The 17,752-nt window shown below is 37.6% G+C and overlaps 2 protein-coding genes across 3 annotated transcripts; both read right to left on the minus strand.

Moving 5' to 3' along the window:
* Window positions 1-520: 520 nt before the first annotated feature.
* On the minus strand, window positions 521-9,731 carry chrna2 (cholinergic receptor nicotinic alpha 2 subunit). 2 transcript variants are annotated; one of them, XM_023347725.1, is made up of 6 exons: window positions 9,246-9,731; window positions 4,373-4,524; window positions 3,755-3,799; window positions 3,538-3,647; window positions 1,665-2,832; window positions 521-875 (listed from the first exon to the last, which is right to left on the minus strand). In XM_023347725.1, the coding sequence occupies exons 1-6, from the start codon at window positions 9,310-9,312 to the stop codon at window positions 750-752; spliced, it is 1,668 nt and encodes a 555-aa protein (XP_023203493.1). In that variant the 5' UTR covers window positions 9,313-9,731; the 3' UTR covers window positions 521-749. The 2 variants fall into 2 exon arrangements, with proteins under 2 accessions (XP_023203493.1, XP_023203494.1); XM_023347726.1 differs by lacking the exons at window positions 3,538-3,647; window positions 3,755-3,799; window positions 4,373-4,524; window positions 9,246-9,731 and adding an exon at window positions 3,059-3,532.
* Window positions 9,732-10,110: 379 nt separating this feature from the next.
* Window positions 10,111-17,505, minus strand: LOC111611369. The gene is made up of 3 exons (XM_023347727.1): window positions 17,298-17,505; window positions 12,074-12,600; window positions 10,111-11,406 (listed from the first exon to the last, which is right to left on the minus strand). The coding sequence occupies exons 2-3, from the start codon at window positions 12,592-12,594 to the stop codon at window positions 11,268-11,270; spliced, it is 660 nt and encodes a 219-aa protein (XP_023203495.1). The 5' UTR covers window positions 12,595-12,600; window positions 17,298-17,505; the 3' UTR covers window positions 10,111-11,267.
* Between the last annotated feature and the right edge of the window lie 247 nt (window positions 17,506-17,752).

The raw sequence follows: 17,752 nt of genomic DNA on the forward strand, positions 1-17,752 counted from the left end.
TTTGGGTGTGGCCAGTGTTTGTCTTTTTCATGACACAGAACAAAAGAGTAAAATAAAAAAGACAGTAGATAGATAATCTGCGGGGGGAAAAAACGAGCTCCTCTTACTTCTCCTGCTGCTGAAATACGCCGCTCCCACTTCAGAAACAACTGGTCAGATCAAGGAAGAATGTCTTATCAATGTCAATCATGCTCATGTACATGTTGCTCACAGAGGAGCTGAAGGAAATGATGGCTAAGCGAAAACAAACAAAAAAGTAAACCGAGGGGAAGGATGTCAACCAGAGAAAAATGAGAGAAATAACAACATGACAGGAACTAAATGGTTAAAAAGAAAACAGAGTCCAATACCTTATAATTGCAATGGTGATAACATTGATCATTTGTGTAACTGAGGTTCCAATAGAAATTGAGTCATGGATTCCGGTCCGTCACAGAATTGGCTCGCATACAAATGTGTTCAGGCTTACATTTGTTGCATAATTTCACATCATTAGCAAGCTAATAAATCTCACCACTAATTTAATGTAAGCATTCATGTTTATTTCTGAACATACTTGAAAATTTTGCTGTCGACAATGATGCAGTATTACTGAAGTCCGTTAAAATAAATATAAAGTCAATGTCATTATTTTTTTAACAGGTGACTTCTGAGCCCACGGAAGTTGTACTATTAAAACAAAATAACATCAACAATAAATCGGAGTCCAACTACAGACTTTTTAAAAAAAAATTTATCTTTCAAAAAACCTAAATCATGCCAGCCAACCATGGGGGAAGGAAGAGGCCTATTGTGCCAAGCAGGCACACAATAATGAACATCCACAGGAAGATCCGATCAATGACCATGGCAACATACTTCCAATCCTCCTTCACCTGTGGAAAAAACAATGAAGGAGAGAAAATTTTATGAAATCAAAAACCATGCCTACCCGAAGACAGCAATCTTATGACATACATTTATTTTGTTTATGAACTAGATTTTCAATTTACTGCTTTAGGACACTAGCACTGCAATATATTCTGGAGGACTTCGCTGTCAGTTTAGAGACTGTTCCTCACTATTCCCTTCCAGCAAAGTGTTTCACTGGAAATTGTCAGTATCAGTCATCTCACAAGAACCCTTTCTCTGGAACTCCTGATATTGACTCTCCTCTGGAGTTTTAACATGACTTTAGGTACATTAAGAGCAGACTACTAGCTCAAGAACCTAATGATAAATGTCTCTGAAGTAACTTTTTGCCAAAAAAATTATCTATTTACCTTAACAAACCTAAAACAAGAAGTTACTTCTGTTCTTCAATTGACTATTTTTCTAGCTGTATTATGGACCTGACTTTCATCCATTTGTTAGTTATCAAAAAAATTCCTTGATATTTTTTTATGAATCCTCAGTGTAATCTTTTGAGATTATTTTAACCCCCCAAACTAATCTCAATTCCCAGAATTGTATAGCAGAGAACGCATCAAATCTGCCTTTTCACAAACATTTAACTACTTTCCTAACAGACTCTTTAAATTCTCATGGACAGGCCCCATGTCTCGTCATTGTTTACTTTTAACTTTCTCATCGGCTGGTTAGTTATATCTGATTTTTATGTCTTAGCTTGTTTTCGCTAGCAGGGAAATAGTAGTATTGCGGTAGTTGCGATAAGCAATACTCACACTGAAATCTGCATCTTCAGCTCTCAGATGGTCGGCAATGTAGTGAACCCCTTGTAATGCCCGTATTACACTTGGTGAAAGTATGAAAGGTGACTCTAACGCTGAACTGTCCTCTTTAGGCGGCTGCTGTGGGGAGTTAAACCTAGCTCCAGATGGCTGTCTGTTTAATCCTGCAGCACCATCTTGCAAGTTTTGGCTGCTCTGGGGTTTTTTCTGTTGCAGTGGAGGAGTCAACCCTAGAGGTCTCGGAGAGGGGGGCCGGAAGGAGAAATATGACGTCAGCGTTCCAAGCTCCAAGTCCTCATAGCAGCTTCTCTCTGGGTTTTCCAGAGTGCTCCCATCTCTCATCCAGGTATAGGAGGTGCTGATGCAGTGGCTTGAGTCATACCCTGCTATTTGCATTTGCCGCCTCTCTGCTGCTATTTGCTGCTGGAGTAGCAGCAGCCTGCGGCGCCGGCCGTCGGGCGCCGGCCTGCGCATGAACAGCCAACGTGGGATCAGGTCCAGGAACACGGAGTGGACCCAGCGGGGCATCTTGTGAGTGCTGGGTGAGCGATGGTGCACGTTTAGCACAAATACTGTGATGACGATGGACAGGGTGACGAAGATCATAGTGAAGAGGAGGTACTCGCCGATGAGGGGAATGACGAGAGACGTGGAGGGTATGATCTCCGTTATGAGCAGGAGGAACACAGTGAGGGACAAAAGGACTGAGATACAAAGAGTGATCTTCTCACCGCAGTCTGAGGGCAGGTAGAAAACTAAGACGGTGAGGCATGAGATCAACAAGCAAGGAATGATGAGGTTGATTGTGTAAAATAAAGGAAGCCTTCGGATGATGAAAAAGTAGGTGATGTCTGGGTAGATCTCATGGCAACAGTCGTATTTCTTTGTGTTGTATGTTCCCACAGCGTTGATGATGGCCCATTCCCCGCTCTCCCAGTAGTTGTTGAGATCCACAGTGTTTTCTATTCGCTCCAGGTCGATCTTGGCTTTGTCATAGGTCCAGGAGCCAAATTTCATTTTGCAGTTCTGCTGATCGAAGGGGAAGAAGGTGACGTCGATGCTGCAGGAGCTTTTGTAGATGGCAGGCGGGACCCAGCGCACTTTACCAGTGTGGAACAGGTGAGCTTTGGTCATGTGGGTCACAGCAAACTCGCCATCAGCACTGGAATAGAAAAGAAATTGCAAAGCAAACTCAGCATTGGTGTGGCTTAGAGGGAAGCAAAGTTTAGGCAAAAGGGCTGCAGCACATACAAAAATCACATGGTGAAAAATTGTAGCTCATTTTAAACCCCATTCATTATGTTAATCATTATAATAGCTTCTGTTGAAGAGCCGCTATCATTTCATCAGTTTAATTTCACTGACAGACTGTGATTAAACAGACTCACCGGAGCAGAACTCCATCATCAACCTGCTTGATTTTAATCTGAGTGAGGTGACTTTAGGTGCTGGGACTTGAGTCTGAAGGCTGGATTTTACATCTGATTTCACATGGAGATTGTGCATTCATGAAGGCTGCTTTCATTTTAACATGAATAAGCTTCACCAGCATGCTAAAAAAAGGAGTTCATCAAATACAGGTGAACATGTAAACAGTAATCAATTTATTATACCACTAGATGGCACTATACACATATCATAAACCTATAAATTTGTCAATGAGTCACTCAAAATGCAATAAAAATATTAATTACATTTTTAAAGCAAGCAGTTTGAATAGCCACCTGAATGATCTCCACACTTTTTACTTTTTGACAATACACATTATGACTAGATGTTATTTGTAAACAACAATATTTGATCAAAACAACTACCACAGAAATAAAAAATCTTAACAATAAATAAAAAAAATAACTATTAACTCAACTTGTTATAGAGAACTATATCTGGGACCCATATAAGCTCTGATGGGACTCTGATGGACGTTACGTTGTCATAGTCAGACGGTCTCCAGCGAAGTTTGTAGTCATTCCACTCCTGGGAGAGTCAAAGAGAGATCAATGTGATCCTTGAGTTTTTATCCCTCATTTAAGGTAGAAACAATTCTTTAAAAAAAATGTGACTATAGAAATAAGTTTTCTAACCTGCTTTAACCACACATTAGTTGTCATCATTTGGTTTTTCTCATCCTAAATGGGAGAAACAGGAAAGAACAAAGAACAAACGAACTGAAAGTACTTAAAGATGTATGTGTAAAGTCACATTTTTGAAATCTAATTGAGAGACACATGAGATCTGGTCCATTTGGTCGGATATTATGACTATAATTGATGGAACAAATTGTCAGGGCCAGAAAGAAAGAACATCCTTTTTTTTGTACATATCCAGCGTTTTTGGCATGAATTTCTTTCACATTCATTCTTCCATTTGGTGTTCATGTTAGATTTGTTCATGTTAAACTGTTCTAAAAAGTCTTACAACCAGTTTTCCGATACTAGTTTCGCCTTTAGACCAGTTCTTTATTATCAAATGGCCAAGAAGCACAATCATTACTGAAAATACACAGAGGATACATCAGTTCTTCCCTCTCCACATCCTGTAATCACTGATGAAAATGACACCAAGATACTTCAACTCCTTTGCTAGATTCAGAAATATTGACTATTGATCCAGCGTTTTCAGACAAAAATATTTTGCATTAAATCAACAATTTTGATTGAATCCTCTTACAACCACAATTACAATCCATATATATAACTCACCACATCAATGAGCTGGGCTATGGACAGTCCAAACTTGACTATAACCACATCAGAGATGTTTGGGACAGGTCTTGACCACTTGTTGTAACCAGAGAACAGCGTGTTGAAGAGTTCATCTTCGGCATGTGAATGGGTCTTGACATGACCAAGAACTGTGGAAAATAAGATGTTTATTTGTCCAGAATACTCTTTATTAGAATTTTACAAACACATAGAGATCATTTAGATGATTATGTTTGATCTCTGATTTCATGCTGTTAAGTGTTTTTAAGTAACTATGATCATTTACACTCTTTATTTAATCATTTTTAATTTATGCAAACATATGAAATGCTTTTGTCATTGTTGCCTTCAGTTATCTATCCGGCTGGCATCATATCGTGGCTTGTGAAAGAAAGAGCGGGAGCTGGAAATATGGAGGTGTTTCATCACAGAAGACTGGCTGGAGTTCAACTGTGTGAGATTTAATCTCAGTTTAAATCCAGATGTCTTGGGAAGCCGTCAAGACATTGTTAGAGAACATTACAGACTATCAGCATCAAGAGAGCCAAGGAACACAAAAGACAGATCGGGATAAAGTTTTAAAGACATTTTACGCAAAATTAGGTTATAAAATAAAATCCCAGGCTTTAAGCACCTTTCAGAGAATAATCTAAAAGTCGAAAGAAATTATAGAACAATTGCAAACTGACTGGAAGTTATGTATAGCATCATGTATAGCAGCAGACAAGAGAAGAAAAATCTGAAGAAGCTGGAGCACCAAAAAAGTCTCTGTCATAACCTAAATTTACCAGTCATATTTAAAAAAAATATAATATTGACTTATTAAACTGGCTTATTGACTTATTTACTTATAAAACACTTATTTACTATTTATTGACTTATTTAATTTTAATTGGTGTCACAACTTGTGCATAAAAAAGCAGATTTCAAAAAAGGGCTTTGATATATCTCTTGTTAACTATAATGAAAGGGATTAAAATATGAAATTCTGGGAAGATTGCAATGACCATTAGTGTGCCTAAGACCTGGTACTATACTTTTACTTTTATTCTAGTTGATTACTTTAGGAGGAGTAACAGCAGCCCTTAATTTGCAAAAAATGTCAAAAGCTACCAACTGAAGACTGTTAAATTCATCATTTATTTTATTAGCTCTAAAACAAAAGCCTTAAACTGACAGTGTGACATTTTACAATGGGTCATGCACCATAACTCATTATATTTCCCTTCCAAAAATGGTGATGTGTCCTTTATGTGCCTTGCTTTCTTTGATTCAGGTAAGATTTGGCATAAAGGAAAAGATTGGACAGTATTTTGTTATATTAAATATTTGAATTTTCAAGAAAGAAAGAAGTACTTTTCTTTCTTTTGTTCTTTCTTTCAAAATCTTTTTTTCAGAATCTTATTAAAATCAGGCAGATCCACATATAATCTGTTATGGTGACATTGAGATTTAAACAAGGTCCTGCTATGTTTGCAGTTTTCTATCATAGTGCAGAGGACTTTGCAACTCAGTGGAGCTACTTGATGATTATGGATCATCAAGTAGCTGCACATGTGAGTTTTTGGTTCCATTAAGGACATTTTTACAAACTGTTATTGCAGGTCAACCCTCTGCATGGTCAATGCTGTAAATATCTGTGGGTACATATAAATCTGATGCAGAGATTTACTGCTAAAGCTGACATCTTGGATGGGCTTTAAACTTCACAATGCTGTTTCACAGCAAGTATTTAATGTTTTAAAATGTTATTTTCAGCATTGTTCTTTTAGACATGATCTTTGCCAGGTGATGGGTTTTAAAGTGAATACCTGGGTCATCTCCTGCCTTCATTTGCTTATTCTAACCTGACCAATAAGGTTGCAGATGAGGCTTCCTGTCTGGTCTCTTGACAGCCCTGGTGAGATGCATCCATCTCACCAGTGCTAAACAAAAAAGGCTCCTGGGTACCATACATCAAAGAACCTCCTGGCAGTGGAGTCTTGAAATGAGATGACACCTTCAAAATCCAGCAAACTGGGCTTAGAAGACTGGAGGCCAGCCAGGCCCCTTGGCCAGGTCTATAAAACACTGACCCGTTTGGAGGATCGAGTCAGCAGCTTCCTTGGCCAGAGGCACTCTTGGTGAAATTGGGCTGTCAAGCGCTTTTAGTAAAGAGTTTGTAAGGGAACAACGTGGAACATTTTCTGGACAAGAAAACTGCAAGGCGTCAAGTCAAAGAGCTGATCTTTGGCTTGGTGGCAAATGAACCATCTCTAGATTGTGTGTCTGCTTTTTTATTGCAGAAGTGAAAAAGGAAAAATGGGGCAGGAAGATGCAGACTTTAAATGTTTTTTTCAGGCATCTGTTGAGCAAGTCTGCAAATTACTCGTTTGTGCATTTGAGTGAACAATTGATTCAAGGTTTAAATTGCAAAAAAAGAGCACTCTTTTTTCCTTTACTGTCAATCTCTTTTCATAGAGAAAGTTTCTATAAATATCTGTAAAAAGCATAATGTTTTCATATAATATATTTCTCTCAGTGGTTATGCATATCCAATCCACCTCTTACAAAAAAAATTATTTTGACCTAATTATGGCAGGCAGAAAAGAGCTTGTTTAAATTCAGCTCTGTAAGATAGTGTGGTCAAGGAGCCACAAGGTGAACAAAAACAAACAGCATCAGTTTCCAGAGTCTTCCGAGTAATTTTTATTTGCTTCTTAACTCTCTGACAACCACCTTCTCTTTGGAGCTTCCCAAAAACACTCTTTTTCTAGCCAATTGGCAACACACCTGCACATGAGTGGACCAAGCCACAATTAAACAGGTAAAAAAACAAAAAAAACAAAGTCTAAACAGAAACAAAAACACAATTATTAATCTAATTTACAAACTCATCTACATAATGAAATAGTCTGCAAAATAAACCCTGTAAGATAACTCAAAAAGTTACTTTAAAGAAAAACAAACAGATCAATATTCAAAGAAAACCCTCTAGTTGGTAGAACCTAGCAAGGCAATCAGTGATATCATCTAGCCATTTAAGCAGGAAATACTGGGCCGGCACCTTCTATACTCCTGCCCTGCTGTAGATCTACAAGGGACACAAATACCATGAATATACTCTGAAACAAAATAAACAAGTTCAACCAATAGTACAGAAGTTGTAGCTTTAAACTAAACATATCACTAGTTGGAAACTGCAACATAATGCTAACACAAACAAACCCGGATAGTAAGTGAAGCAAAGTTGCAAACTAATGTATCAATTTAAGCATTATGACCAGCTACAGAAAGTAAATGTATCAGAAATAAGAATAAGGGACAAGTGGTGAACACAAACTGAACCACTTTGTCACAAGCTCCATGAATCTTTCTTACCTATCATTTGATCAGTTGTAGATTAGCACTGTTTATTTATAAAACATGTGTTTTTAATATACAAACATTGCAAGATGTATGTGTGTTTAATGACTTTAGAAAGGCCACAACTCAAGTAATCCTATTATAGAAAAGTGCCAGTTTGTATCAGGTGGATATGAAATAGGATTAAGAGAATAAATTGGGTGCTTATTAAATTACAAAACATAAGGAATAAATAAAAGATACCAGCATTTGTCTTATTTAACTAAAAATCTGCACTCTGAACTTTATGGCTTCTGGAGATATTAACATTTTCTCTGGCTGTGGCTGCAAACATGTCTGACCTAGAGAAAACAAACAGCTGCAATTGGAGAAATGTATGTGAACGTTAGTAAGGAAATTAGATCAGAAAAAAATGATAACAAACTTCAAAAATCATGATACTTAGTAGATCCTTATCAGTGTTTCCATCAGATTTATGGTTGTTAATTGATTTTAATCCAAATATGTAGTATCAAGTATCAAATCCTAATGAAAGCATTTTTGATTTATTGGTATTCTAGTGGCAGTGTAGGACTTAACTCCCATCCCCTGTTGTTGACTTGCTGTCTTATTTTACATCAACTGTGCCACAATATGGCTGTGACTAAAAGGTGCAGGGATCCTGAAAGGGCAGGTTCTCCAAATTTAGAAATGGACCATACAGGAAAACAAAAACAAAACAAAAAAAAAAAACAATGTCATAATTTACATCTTCACCTGTTGAAAAAAACAACAACAAGAAAACCAATAAAAACTTACATTGCAATTTCGTAATGCAACTGCACTATCTAAGCTACTATAGCTAAGCTAAGATCATCTAATTGACAAAAACAAAATAGTGCAAAAAATAAAAATAAAAAAATAAAAAACAAAACATATATAACACACACCACACACACACTTTACCTTAGAGGGGGACTTGGAACTGCATGACACATTCTTAACTCGGAAGGTTTTGATTAAAGTGCTGTGCAAGTGTGCAGTTAAACCTACAAGTATCAGAGACTCAAATGCTTTCATATTGCGTCAAGGGGTGAGGGAAGGAAAGTGCTACCAGGATATCCCTAGTTTGTAGCTACTACTGTATACCCTTGCAAGAAAATAATCTCATGCTGGCTAATTCAAGTTGGATTTAGAGGTAGAAAAAAAACCCCTGATGTGATTGAGATAAAAGAACATAAAACGCACATACGAGTTCTGTAAAATCTTTACTACGTTTTAAGAAGTAAAAACGTGTTCAACAATTCAAACAAGGTTGGGATACGTAAGGAAAAACATTTTAAAAGAGAACGCAGTTATTTTATTGGTTTTTACTGAGTCTAGAGAAGGACGTCAGAATAATTGAAGGGCTTTAATTGGAAAATAATGTAGGTGATTATTATTGCAATTCACAGGTTTTGGTTCCTAAATATTTTTTTCAGCTGATCTGTGTATTAAATTCCTGTTCAGATGTTACAGTACAGGAAAAAAAAAAAACCCGGCTTACCTGTCTTAACCAGAAGTAGCGTCCAGACGACGATCGTCCCTTTCAGGAACAGGTGGTTGTGAATCATTTTGCGCTCTGTTAGAAAAAATAAGTCCAACTTGATCAGAGAGGAAAGCGCAGCAGGGACGATCCGTCAGAGTCTTTTCCGTGAGAGAAGCATGTGTCATCTTCGCAGCTGGGAGGCATATCAGAAAAACTGCACAACTGCTGCTACATCAGAGTGAGAGGAGAGAGTGGGAAAGTGCTCCCACCAACTACTGTACCACCGTTCAGCATTGGTAAATGTCTCTTCGGTCACCACTGAAATGTGCTTCTGTTGTGGATTAAATCTGCTATTTTAATAATTTAAGTATAGGAAAATGTTGTCCAGGCTTGCGCAGGTGCCAAATCCAAACCATTGCGCATTTTTACGCACGTTGCCACGCTGTTATCCTTTTGCTATTTCGAATGATTTTAATCTGGAGAGTGGATCCAACTAGTAGGGAACACGCGCCTTTATCTGGTAGGACACCTCCGGCAGTCCCTCCTCCTATTTCTCTTCCTTCTCATTTCTCTCTCTCTTTTCTCTCTCTCCCTCTTTCTCACTATGATAAACCTCAGATGTAAAGTCAACTGAAAAGCCACATTTAAATCTAAGCACATTAGAAAGTGTTAAATTAGAGTTTTATGTCAAATATTTGTGCAATTCATTCAAGCGTTTTTCACTCAAAGAATCAGCTCACTCAGGTCAACTCCACTGGGATATTTCTGTGGAGAGCAGCTAGAGGGCAGACTAAGTGAATAAATATACTTGGATATGTTTAAGTTTTCCCAACGTGAGGATGAACAGAGAAGCTGCGTAATATCATTGAATAATGACAAATGATTTTATTGGAACAAGCATACATTGACAACATACTCTTTCTGAGAATCAGGAGAAACAGTTTCATAATTGGCCCTTCCGGGGCGAAACAATTTAAAAGATTAATCAGATGTAAATCTGAGTTACACCATATAAAAAATACAAATACGCTTTGACCTACAAACCATTACATTGAAGCTGTATATGTTCAGTATGAATAATCCTGAAGATAATCATTCATCCTTACACTCGAGACTTTTGCCGTCTCTAACATATTTTCTTTCCAATTTGGCCAGTATTTAGCTATATTATATTCCCATCAGCTCTAATCAGTTTGCCTCTTCTGCTGAAGGAAAGCATCCTCGCAGCACAAATGACACATGGCACCACCAAGTTTCACCAAGAAAACTTGGGTGGTCTAATAGCATTTTGTAGAGTCAAATAGCTTGATTTTGGTTTCATCTGACCAGAGCACATTCTTCAACAAATGTATGCAACATTTTCTAGATTCATACTTGTAAAACAAAAGGAAACAAGTTATATATTTTTTGGATTTATTATAAAGTTCCACTTAAGTTTTGTGTTTTTTGTTTCTGTAGTTGTAGGCTGGGCGAGAGGTCGAAGTATGCACAGAAAGGTCGGCAGACCATCACAGGATTTTCCAGCAGGAAAATACGATCTGTCATAAATCTCCTCAACTGGTGTGAGTCCAATTTGGTCTTGGCAAATTGGACCTAATAAACTATCAAGTGAGTGTAGTTTACTTTTTAAATGTTGAAAACACATTTTATGAACAGTTTTCTCATTCTAAATGTTTATTAAGTCGCTATGCTGGCTTTCCAAAAGACTCTTCTAGTTAGCTTGTAGACTTGCTCCACAGATTGTTGCCATTTATTTCATAAACAATTCCTGAATTAAAAATAATATTTAAGCTTTTATGACTTACCCCATGAGGGGTGATTTGTTTAAACCATCATTTCCCAACTTGTAGCATTTTCTTCAGCATTTCCTTTCCTGCTAACGGTAGACATCGTTGCATCTCAGTAACAAAAACACACAAAATATTTAGGTCTGTAGATCTTGGCACATAACAGCAGTTTGCCAGCCTTTATTCACATATTTATTATTATGCAACTGGATACTGACATCTGAACAGTTTCGAAACTCTGTTCATCAATTTCCTATTGGTGGATTCTGGCAATGTCTTTCAGCTGCCGTGTAAATGAAACATGAAGGGTTTGGGATGATCTCTCCAACCTGCTGGCAATGTCTGCTGCAGCACGAAGCATCTCTTCAAAGACCACAGACTCTTCTCTTACTCTGCGCCAGAATTTGAAAAAAGAAAAGAAAAGAAAAGAGAACAGGTTTCAGGAGGAAAGATAAGAACAGAAAAGGCAAATGAAGAAATGCCTATTGACCTACTGTTCATTTCCCTTGGTGTAAATTATGATCGATGTCTTCATAATGGAAAAGATGGACTCAATTTTCCAAATTTTTGGGAAGAAATTTCTTGCACACTCATCTTGATTAAGCATATTGAGGTTTATAGACAACTGCTTTTGATCAGCTCTCTCATAGTCCCACCACATCATCTCTTCTTGATTAAGCACTGAACTTTAATTAGGCCATTTACAAACACCTTAAATATTTTTAATTTTCAGTCTGTCTGCTGCAGTTTTGTCCCGTTGATGCCTCAGTTTGGGCAAAGTCTTGTCTGTCAGACAGACGGTCTATCCAAAGCTTAAAAACGTCTGTATACAGAAGCAAGATTCATCGGTCCAGTGGGTTTCTACATTAGTCCAAAGCACAATACCTCCACTGGTACACATTTTTTGCGCTGATATGCTTTGTTTGGTTTTTCCTGAACAAGATAGTCAAAGATTTGGCACAGATACATGTTTATAGTAAAAATAATAAATAATGTTTGATGAAATGCTAAATCTCCTCCTCTTTTTATTGTTAGTCTGTAACTTTAACCAATACTCACTTCTCCATCCCAGCGAAGCCATCTCCCTCCAGCTGTTTTCTCAGATCTTCTTCAGCTTTCTCTAAATCTTCATTACAGCCTTTATGGTCTTCCTGGATACTGATGATGTTTTCTTTAATCATATCTTCATATTTCTGATCCCCCAGCTCTGCCCCCACAAACTGTTCCAAGTTCTCCACCACTGCCTTATTGCCTCGTTGAATCGTCTTCAGGTAGTCCAGCTCCTCTCGCCGGGCCTTCAGCTTTTGAGCTGAAGCAGCGGCTTTAGTGCTGAAGTGGACAGAGCACTTATCTGGTTGGGGTTCAAATTGGAGCGAGGGGGCCGCTGATGATGGGGTTAAGAGATGGTTGTTTTTCACCCTCGCAGGCTCGTCACCAACAGACTCCAATGTGTCATTGGTGGCCATTAAGCCAGGGAAGATGTCAAAGCCTGAACCCCAGTCGCCATCTCCACTTTGGCCAAATATCGGGGTTGCCAAGGACATCCAGGCCCAGATGAGCTTCACCCAAAACTGCCACATGGTAGCCTGAGCAGAGAAAGGTGAGTGATTGTGAATTTCATGAAAAGATGTGAAGATTTCTAAGTTTTTTAAGATAATTAGAGGATATGGTTTGGGCTCAAGGTATGCTGTTAAAGCTTAATTTTGCAACTTTCAGATGGACAACCATCTAAACTGCACAAAAATCCAGTATGCGGAGGAGACGCAAGTGTGACGTTTGTTCATTTTAAGGAGGTAGTGGCACTTTTGAAAAGCTCTGTAAATAAGATGAATTTATGGCTGGAAACATCTTGGAAATATAAAGTAGAGTACTTGCTCACAATCGCTGGCTCTAATGTTTTTGTTGTTTTTTTCAGCTGTCACTTTTAAGCGCTCTACTCTTCACATCTGGTCCACCAGCAGAGCTCATACTCCAATTTACCTGTTTTCAGTTCTACTTTTTGTATCTTCAGCACTGTGCAAATGGCAATGTTTGTTCAAAATCACTTTCTCAAGACATAATGATACTGAAATATTTCCAGAAATGTTCACCTTCTTTATATTCTTTTCCACAAACCAGCTGAGAAGTAAATGTGGCTGCGATTCTTCTCTAATACTTACAAGGTTCATAAATCTGACTCTCTGAATGTCACACTGCATATTTTAGCAGCAATCATATTTTTCTACGTACAATTTATCAGGCAACCTTTTTTTGGTTGAACTTTTGTTAAATGCCACATGCAGATTATAAAATAATATATACACAGTATGTCTTATTTTGCTACATACAGGTTGCTGCTATCTGAGTGACTTCTATTTAATAGAAAGACTTTCTTTAGAGACTCTTACTACGGGTAAGTATAGCTACCCATCTACCAATTAAATTCAGTTTACTTAGAAGTCATTTTATCTGCACAAACAATTTTTCTTTCTTTTCGTTTGAGGTCTCTAAATGTGCAGAGCTGGTAGAGGAATATCACAAAATCCTTCCGGCTGTCACTGCAGCAGAGGGTTAGGCTGCAGCGTTGGCTCGGACTAAATACACATGTGTGCAACAATTTTCCTCCCTCTTTACAACTGCACACTATTTTAATCAATAACATAAAGTCTCATTGTCTATACTCGCCTATACCTGCATGGTCACATGGAGTCTGGTGCCTATCTACAATAGTCACTGCGTTAGAGGCATGGATACATCCTGGACATGCAGTCAGTCCATCACATGGTAACCCAAAGGCACAGGACAAACAACCATGAACACACACTTGTTGCTAAGCCCGTTTAACTTATATATTTGGGCTATGGGAACAAGCCAGAGTACCCAGAGAGAACTCTCGTGTGCAATGCCCGGAAAATGCAATCTCCATGCAGAAAGATCTGGAATCAAGACCAGTATCTTTTTCCTGCAAGGCAGCAGTTCTTACAACTGCAAAACCATGCAACCCCTTCAAAATATGTGTATGAAATCTCAAATGTATTTTGGAATCCTCAGAAGATTAAAATTTTACTGTAAATGGATGCATCAGCAGTTATCATGTCTCTCTATTTCTGTTGTGAGAAGTAAAATGGTTAAATTTAGTCTTTCAGTGGATTTATATCATTGTTATATAAAACGTTATTGCACAAAACTGTGCCGCCTCAGCTGTGGAGTAGTAATAAGCTTTTCACATTCTGTGGCTAGACTATGTGGTGACTCGTGTCACGCCAAGGCTGTGAAAGCTGAAACTTCTCCTTACAGTAGAGTTTCTGTTGTTTCCAGTGGTTTTCTAAGGATCTTTCTTGTGAATGTGAAGTCAGGAAGTCTTTTTTTTGTCTTTCTGGATACAAAAAGAAACAATCTGGGTTGTTTTTTTTTTCAAACTACAGTTTTTGATTAACTTATGTGGCTATCTAGGTTTCTCACTTCAGCATCTGGAAATGGAAAATATTTAAAGGCATCCACCCTAAACTGCATGACAGAGATCTTTCTGCTGTCAGATCACATTTGGATTTGGCTCAAACCTTTTTAAACTCCTCAAAGCTGAGAGGAAACTCTGGTTAGTTATTACCTATCAGTACATCTTGTTCTGAAATCTGCTGAAACATACATAATAAAATAGAGTGCTTATCTTAAGGCAACTCGTGGTGTGGAAAGACACCCAGACACTCATAAAACAACAGAGAGGGTTTCCTCTGCGTTTAAATGGCAACTTCAATTAAGTTTCAGTGGGTTTTTGTGGAAATATGTTCAAATAGGATTACTTTGGGACAATGAGGTATACATACTGATATCATAGTAATGCTTTTTTGTGGATGTGTATGGTTACAGTTGGGATGACCTGACATGTAAAATAAAAGCAGATTTAATGAGTTTTCCAGATGTGTTCCAAGTCGATGACGGCATGTGTTACATCTGCTTCTTCAATTATTTTATTCAGTCTGCATATACTTTGTTACTTTGAGTGTTAAAACCAATTAGCCGACTACACACAGAAAAATGGCACATTTATTTATAAATTAAATGGGAAACCTGTCACTTTATGTCCCCTAATTGTGGTGATGCAAAAACCTTTTATTGCTACAAACTTTGACCACGCTTGTTTCAGCACCACTAAAACAAATCCCTGTTGGTCCACAGTGACAACACTTTTCTTATGACTGAAAGTAATAAGATAAAAGTGTAATTTGTCTGTTTAGAAAAGACATGAATTTGTTTTGCTAACGCCTTGCGCATTCCTCAGTGTATCACACACTTGCAGCAACAGTGGTCTTTGTCTTTGAAAAATGCCTTGAAAGTTAAGATGCAGACGGTTAGGCACAAACTGTGCTTGTGTTGGACTGCAGTATGTAGTCACATTTTTCTTGGCTTCACTGCAAAGGATTCGTCACAGGGAAGTGACTTTTATGGGCTGACTTTTCTCTTGGCTTAAAGCGTTTCAACAAAGGGAAAGCCATGAGTTTGTCAAACCCTTTAATGCTTCACCTTAATCTTTAAATACAACGGTGTGCAAGTCTGTTTAAGTGTTTAAATCCCGAAATAGAACTGGTCATAATGATTTGGTTCTAATGAAAATAGAAAAGTTCATGAGAAAAAATTGTTAACATTGTTCAAGTGATTTGTACAGTTGAAGCCAGATGTGCGTGTGCTTTGTATAAAAAGATACAAACCTTTTTCTTCTCACCAACTTTTAGTATCAAAGTTTGCTCTCTTAGCCAGATATCAAAACAATTTGTGACATTTTAGCTATTTTTTCCAAGTGTTTTGAAGTTAAGAAGTTCCCTTAATATTTGGTGAGGAGACTTTTACATCAAATGACTTTTATATGAACTGTTTGGTGATCCTTTCACAAGCTTCTCACAATATGCTTTTGTAACTGAATCAGGTTTGTTGGTTACCTTTAAAGTTAGGATGATTTTTTTCAGGTTTGTAAGCATCTTCATCCAAATCACACAGTGGTTGTTATGGCCAAACTCTTGAATTTTAGCAGGCCATATCTTCAAAAATGAAGGCCTCGGTTCATTTTTCAACTTTTTTTCTGTTTTTTATCTTGATTTTGGAGCATTTTTTAATTTTTTTGTTGCAGAGCGACTCTTCAGCATGTGTCAGTACAGGTCTTGATTCACTGCAGACAATGGGACTCTCTTGCCAGGTCCACCAAGCACTGGTACAAATTTTGTAGGGTTAGTTTCATATACTGTATGTGAAAATCTGGTTTAAAACCCTGAATGCAGCTGAATAGACATATCTCTTTTCTGAAAATGAGGAATCAATATGAAATGATTCTGTAATTTGCAGAAATGCTTTTGGTGAGTCTCTTTTTATTAATCTCTGAAATGTAGATGTGGATGCTCTTGGCTGCACACATCCTCCTCTTTCAGTCCGGGTTTAGGAGCAAATCTGAGCGTTTGTTGGGTGGGTGCCATTCAGCTTCATGGCCTTCCTGTCAAAGCTTGACCAGGTGTGTTTTACAGCTGTCAAAATACATTTACGTCAGCAGCACCATCAGAAGGAAGGCTCTGGTAGCAAGGCCGTGCCAAAAAAAAAAAAGTTGCTATTTTTTTCTGCCTAACACAAATAGGAGTGAATGGGTTTAAATGTTAAAGAAAGACCAATGTTACATAAACTTGTAAACATATAATAAGTTTAACATCTTCATGGTCTGGTCAAGTCATGCATACATATTTCTTTGTTTTCAGTAAAAATATTTTTGAATTTCTCCTTTAGAATACGAGGACAAAATTTGTAAAGGAAAGATATGTTATTGATAATGAGTTTTAGCACCTGATAAAAAATGCCTAATGTTGGATTATGTTCTTTGCTTGTCTCTACAGCAAATACATTAGGGAATAACTAATGTATTTGTGTAAGATGAAATAGTGTCCTAAAGAAATTTTCTTAGTTCAGCTCTCATCTGGAGTTGCATTTCCTCATGATTCTTTTGGTTGCCTTAAGTATGGAAACAGATTTTTTTTCAACCCCATCAAACTTGTTCAAGGACAAATAAACCAAAAATACATTATAATTTAAAATTACAAATACATTTTTTTTCTATCCAAATTGTATGTTGATAGAATGGTACAGTGTTTCCCCTCGGTTACTTATTAATAAACATCAACATGTGTCTCCAGAAAATGCATTTACTTTAACATCTTATAAGTTTGTGTAAATGATGTAAGCATCTTAACCTTAGCTGAGGAATATGTGAGGGAAAAACCTGAGTGTACTCTCTATACAAAGTATCATTCAGTCCACACATCAGGCTTACCTAACTCCAGTAATTTTTGCACCTCTGGATTCTTCCACTTCTGCTCTTTTAGTTCGCTGGATCCACTCAGAAGTTCAAGAGTACCATTTACAAGCAGAAAGAAGAAATAACTCAGCTCTTCTCTTCATGTCAGAGAAAGAAAAGTGCAGACACACGCAAACGCAATTAGAGTAAGTCTGGAGAGTCTGGTCGCCTGTGTGCCTCTGCATGTCTGCTGGGAGGAGTTTTATAAGGAAGGGGAATGTTTTCAGAAAAGGCTAAAACTGAGTTGTTTCTTTTTCTCTGCAATGGGTACAGAGGCTGGAAGTAGGGAGGGGGAAGAATGGGCTTAATTTACTTCACATATGGGGATTATGGCAAGTAGGCATGTGGGCTTGATAGCACAATGGAAACTTCTAGAGATCTGCATGATAAATTTTCATTGCGTTTTTCCTTAAACCCATGCTAATTATGTG

This window comes from Xiphophorus maculatus, chromosome 15 (assembly GCF_002775205.1).
Source record: "Xiphophorus maculatus strain JP 163 A chromosome 15, X_maculatus-5.0-male, whole genome shotgun sequence".
Classification (NCBI taxonomy): domain Eukaryota; kingdom Metazoa; phylum Chordata; class Actinopteri; order Cyprinodontiformes; family Poeciliidae; genus Xiphophorus; species Xiphophorus maculatus.

Bases quoted from the DNA above. Each gene is read 5' to 3' on its own strand.
- chrna2 (XM_023347725.1), bottom strand. From the start codon at position 9,312: ATGATTCACAACCACCTGTTCCTGAAAGGGACGATCGTCGTCTGGACG. The intron at 3,648-3,754 runs GTTAGAAAACTT...TGACTCTCCCAG, and splicing joins CTAATGTGTGGTTAAAGCAG to GAGTGGAATGACTACAAACT. The intron at 876-1,664 runs GTGAGTATTGCT...TTTTTTCCACAG, and splicing joins CTGAAGATGCAGATTTCAGT to GTGAAGGAGGATTGGAAGTA.
- LOC111611369 (XM_023347727.1), bottom strand. From the start codon at position 12,594: ATGTGGCAGTTTTGGGTGAAGCTCATCTGGGCCTGGATGTCCTTGGCA. The intron at 11,407-12,073 runs GTGAGTATTGGT...ATTCTGGCGCAG, and splicing joins GGCTTCGCTGGGATGGAGAA to AGTAAGAGAAGAGTCTGTGG.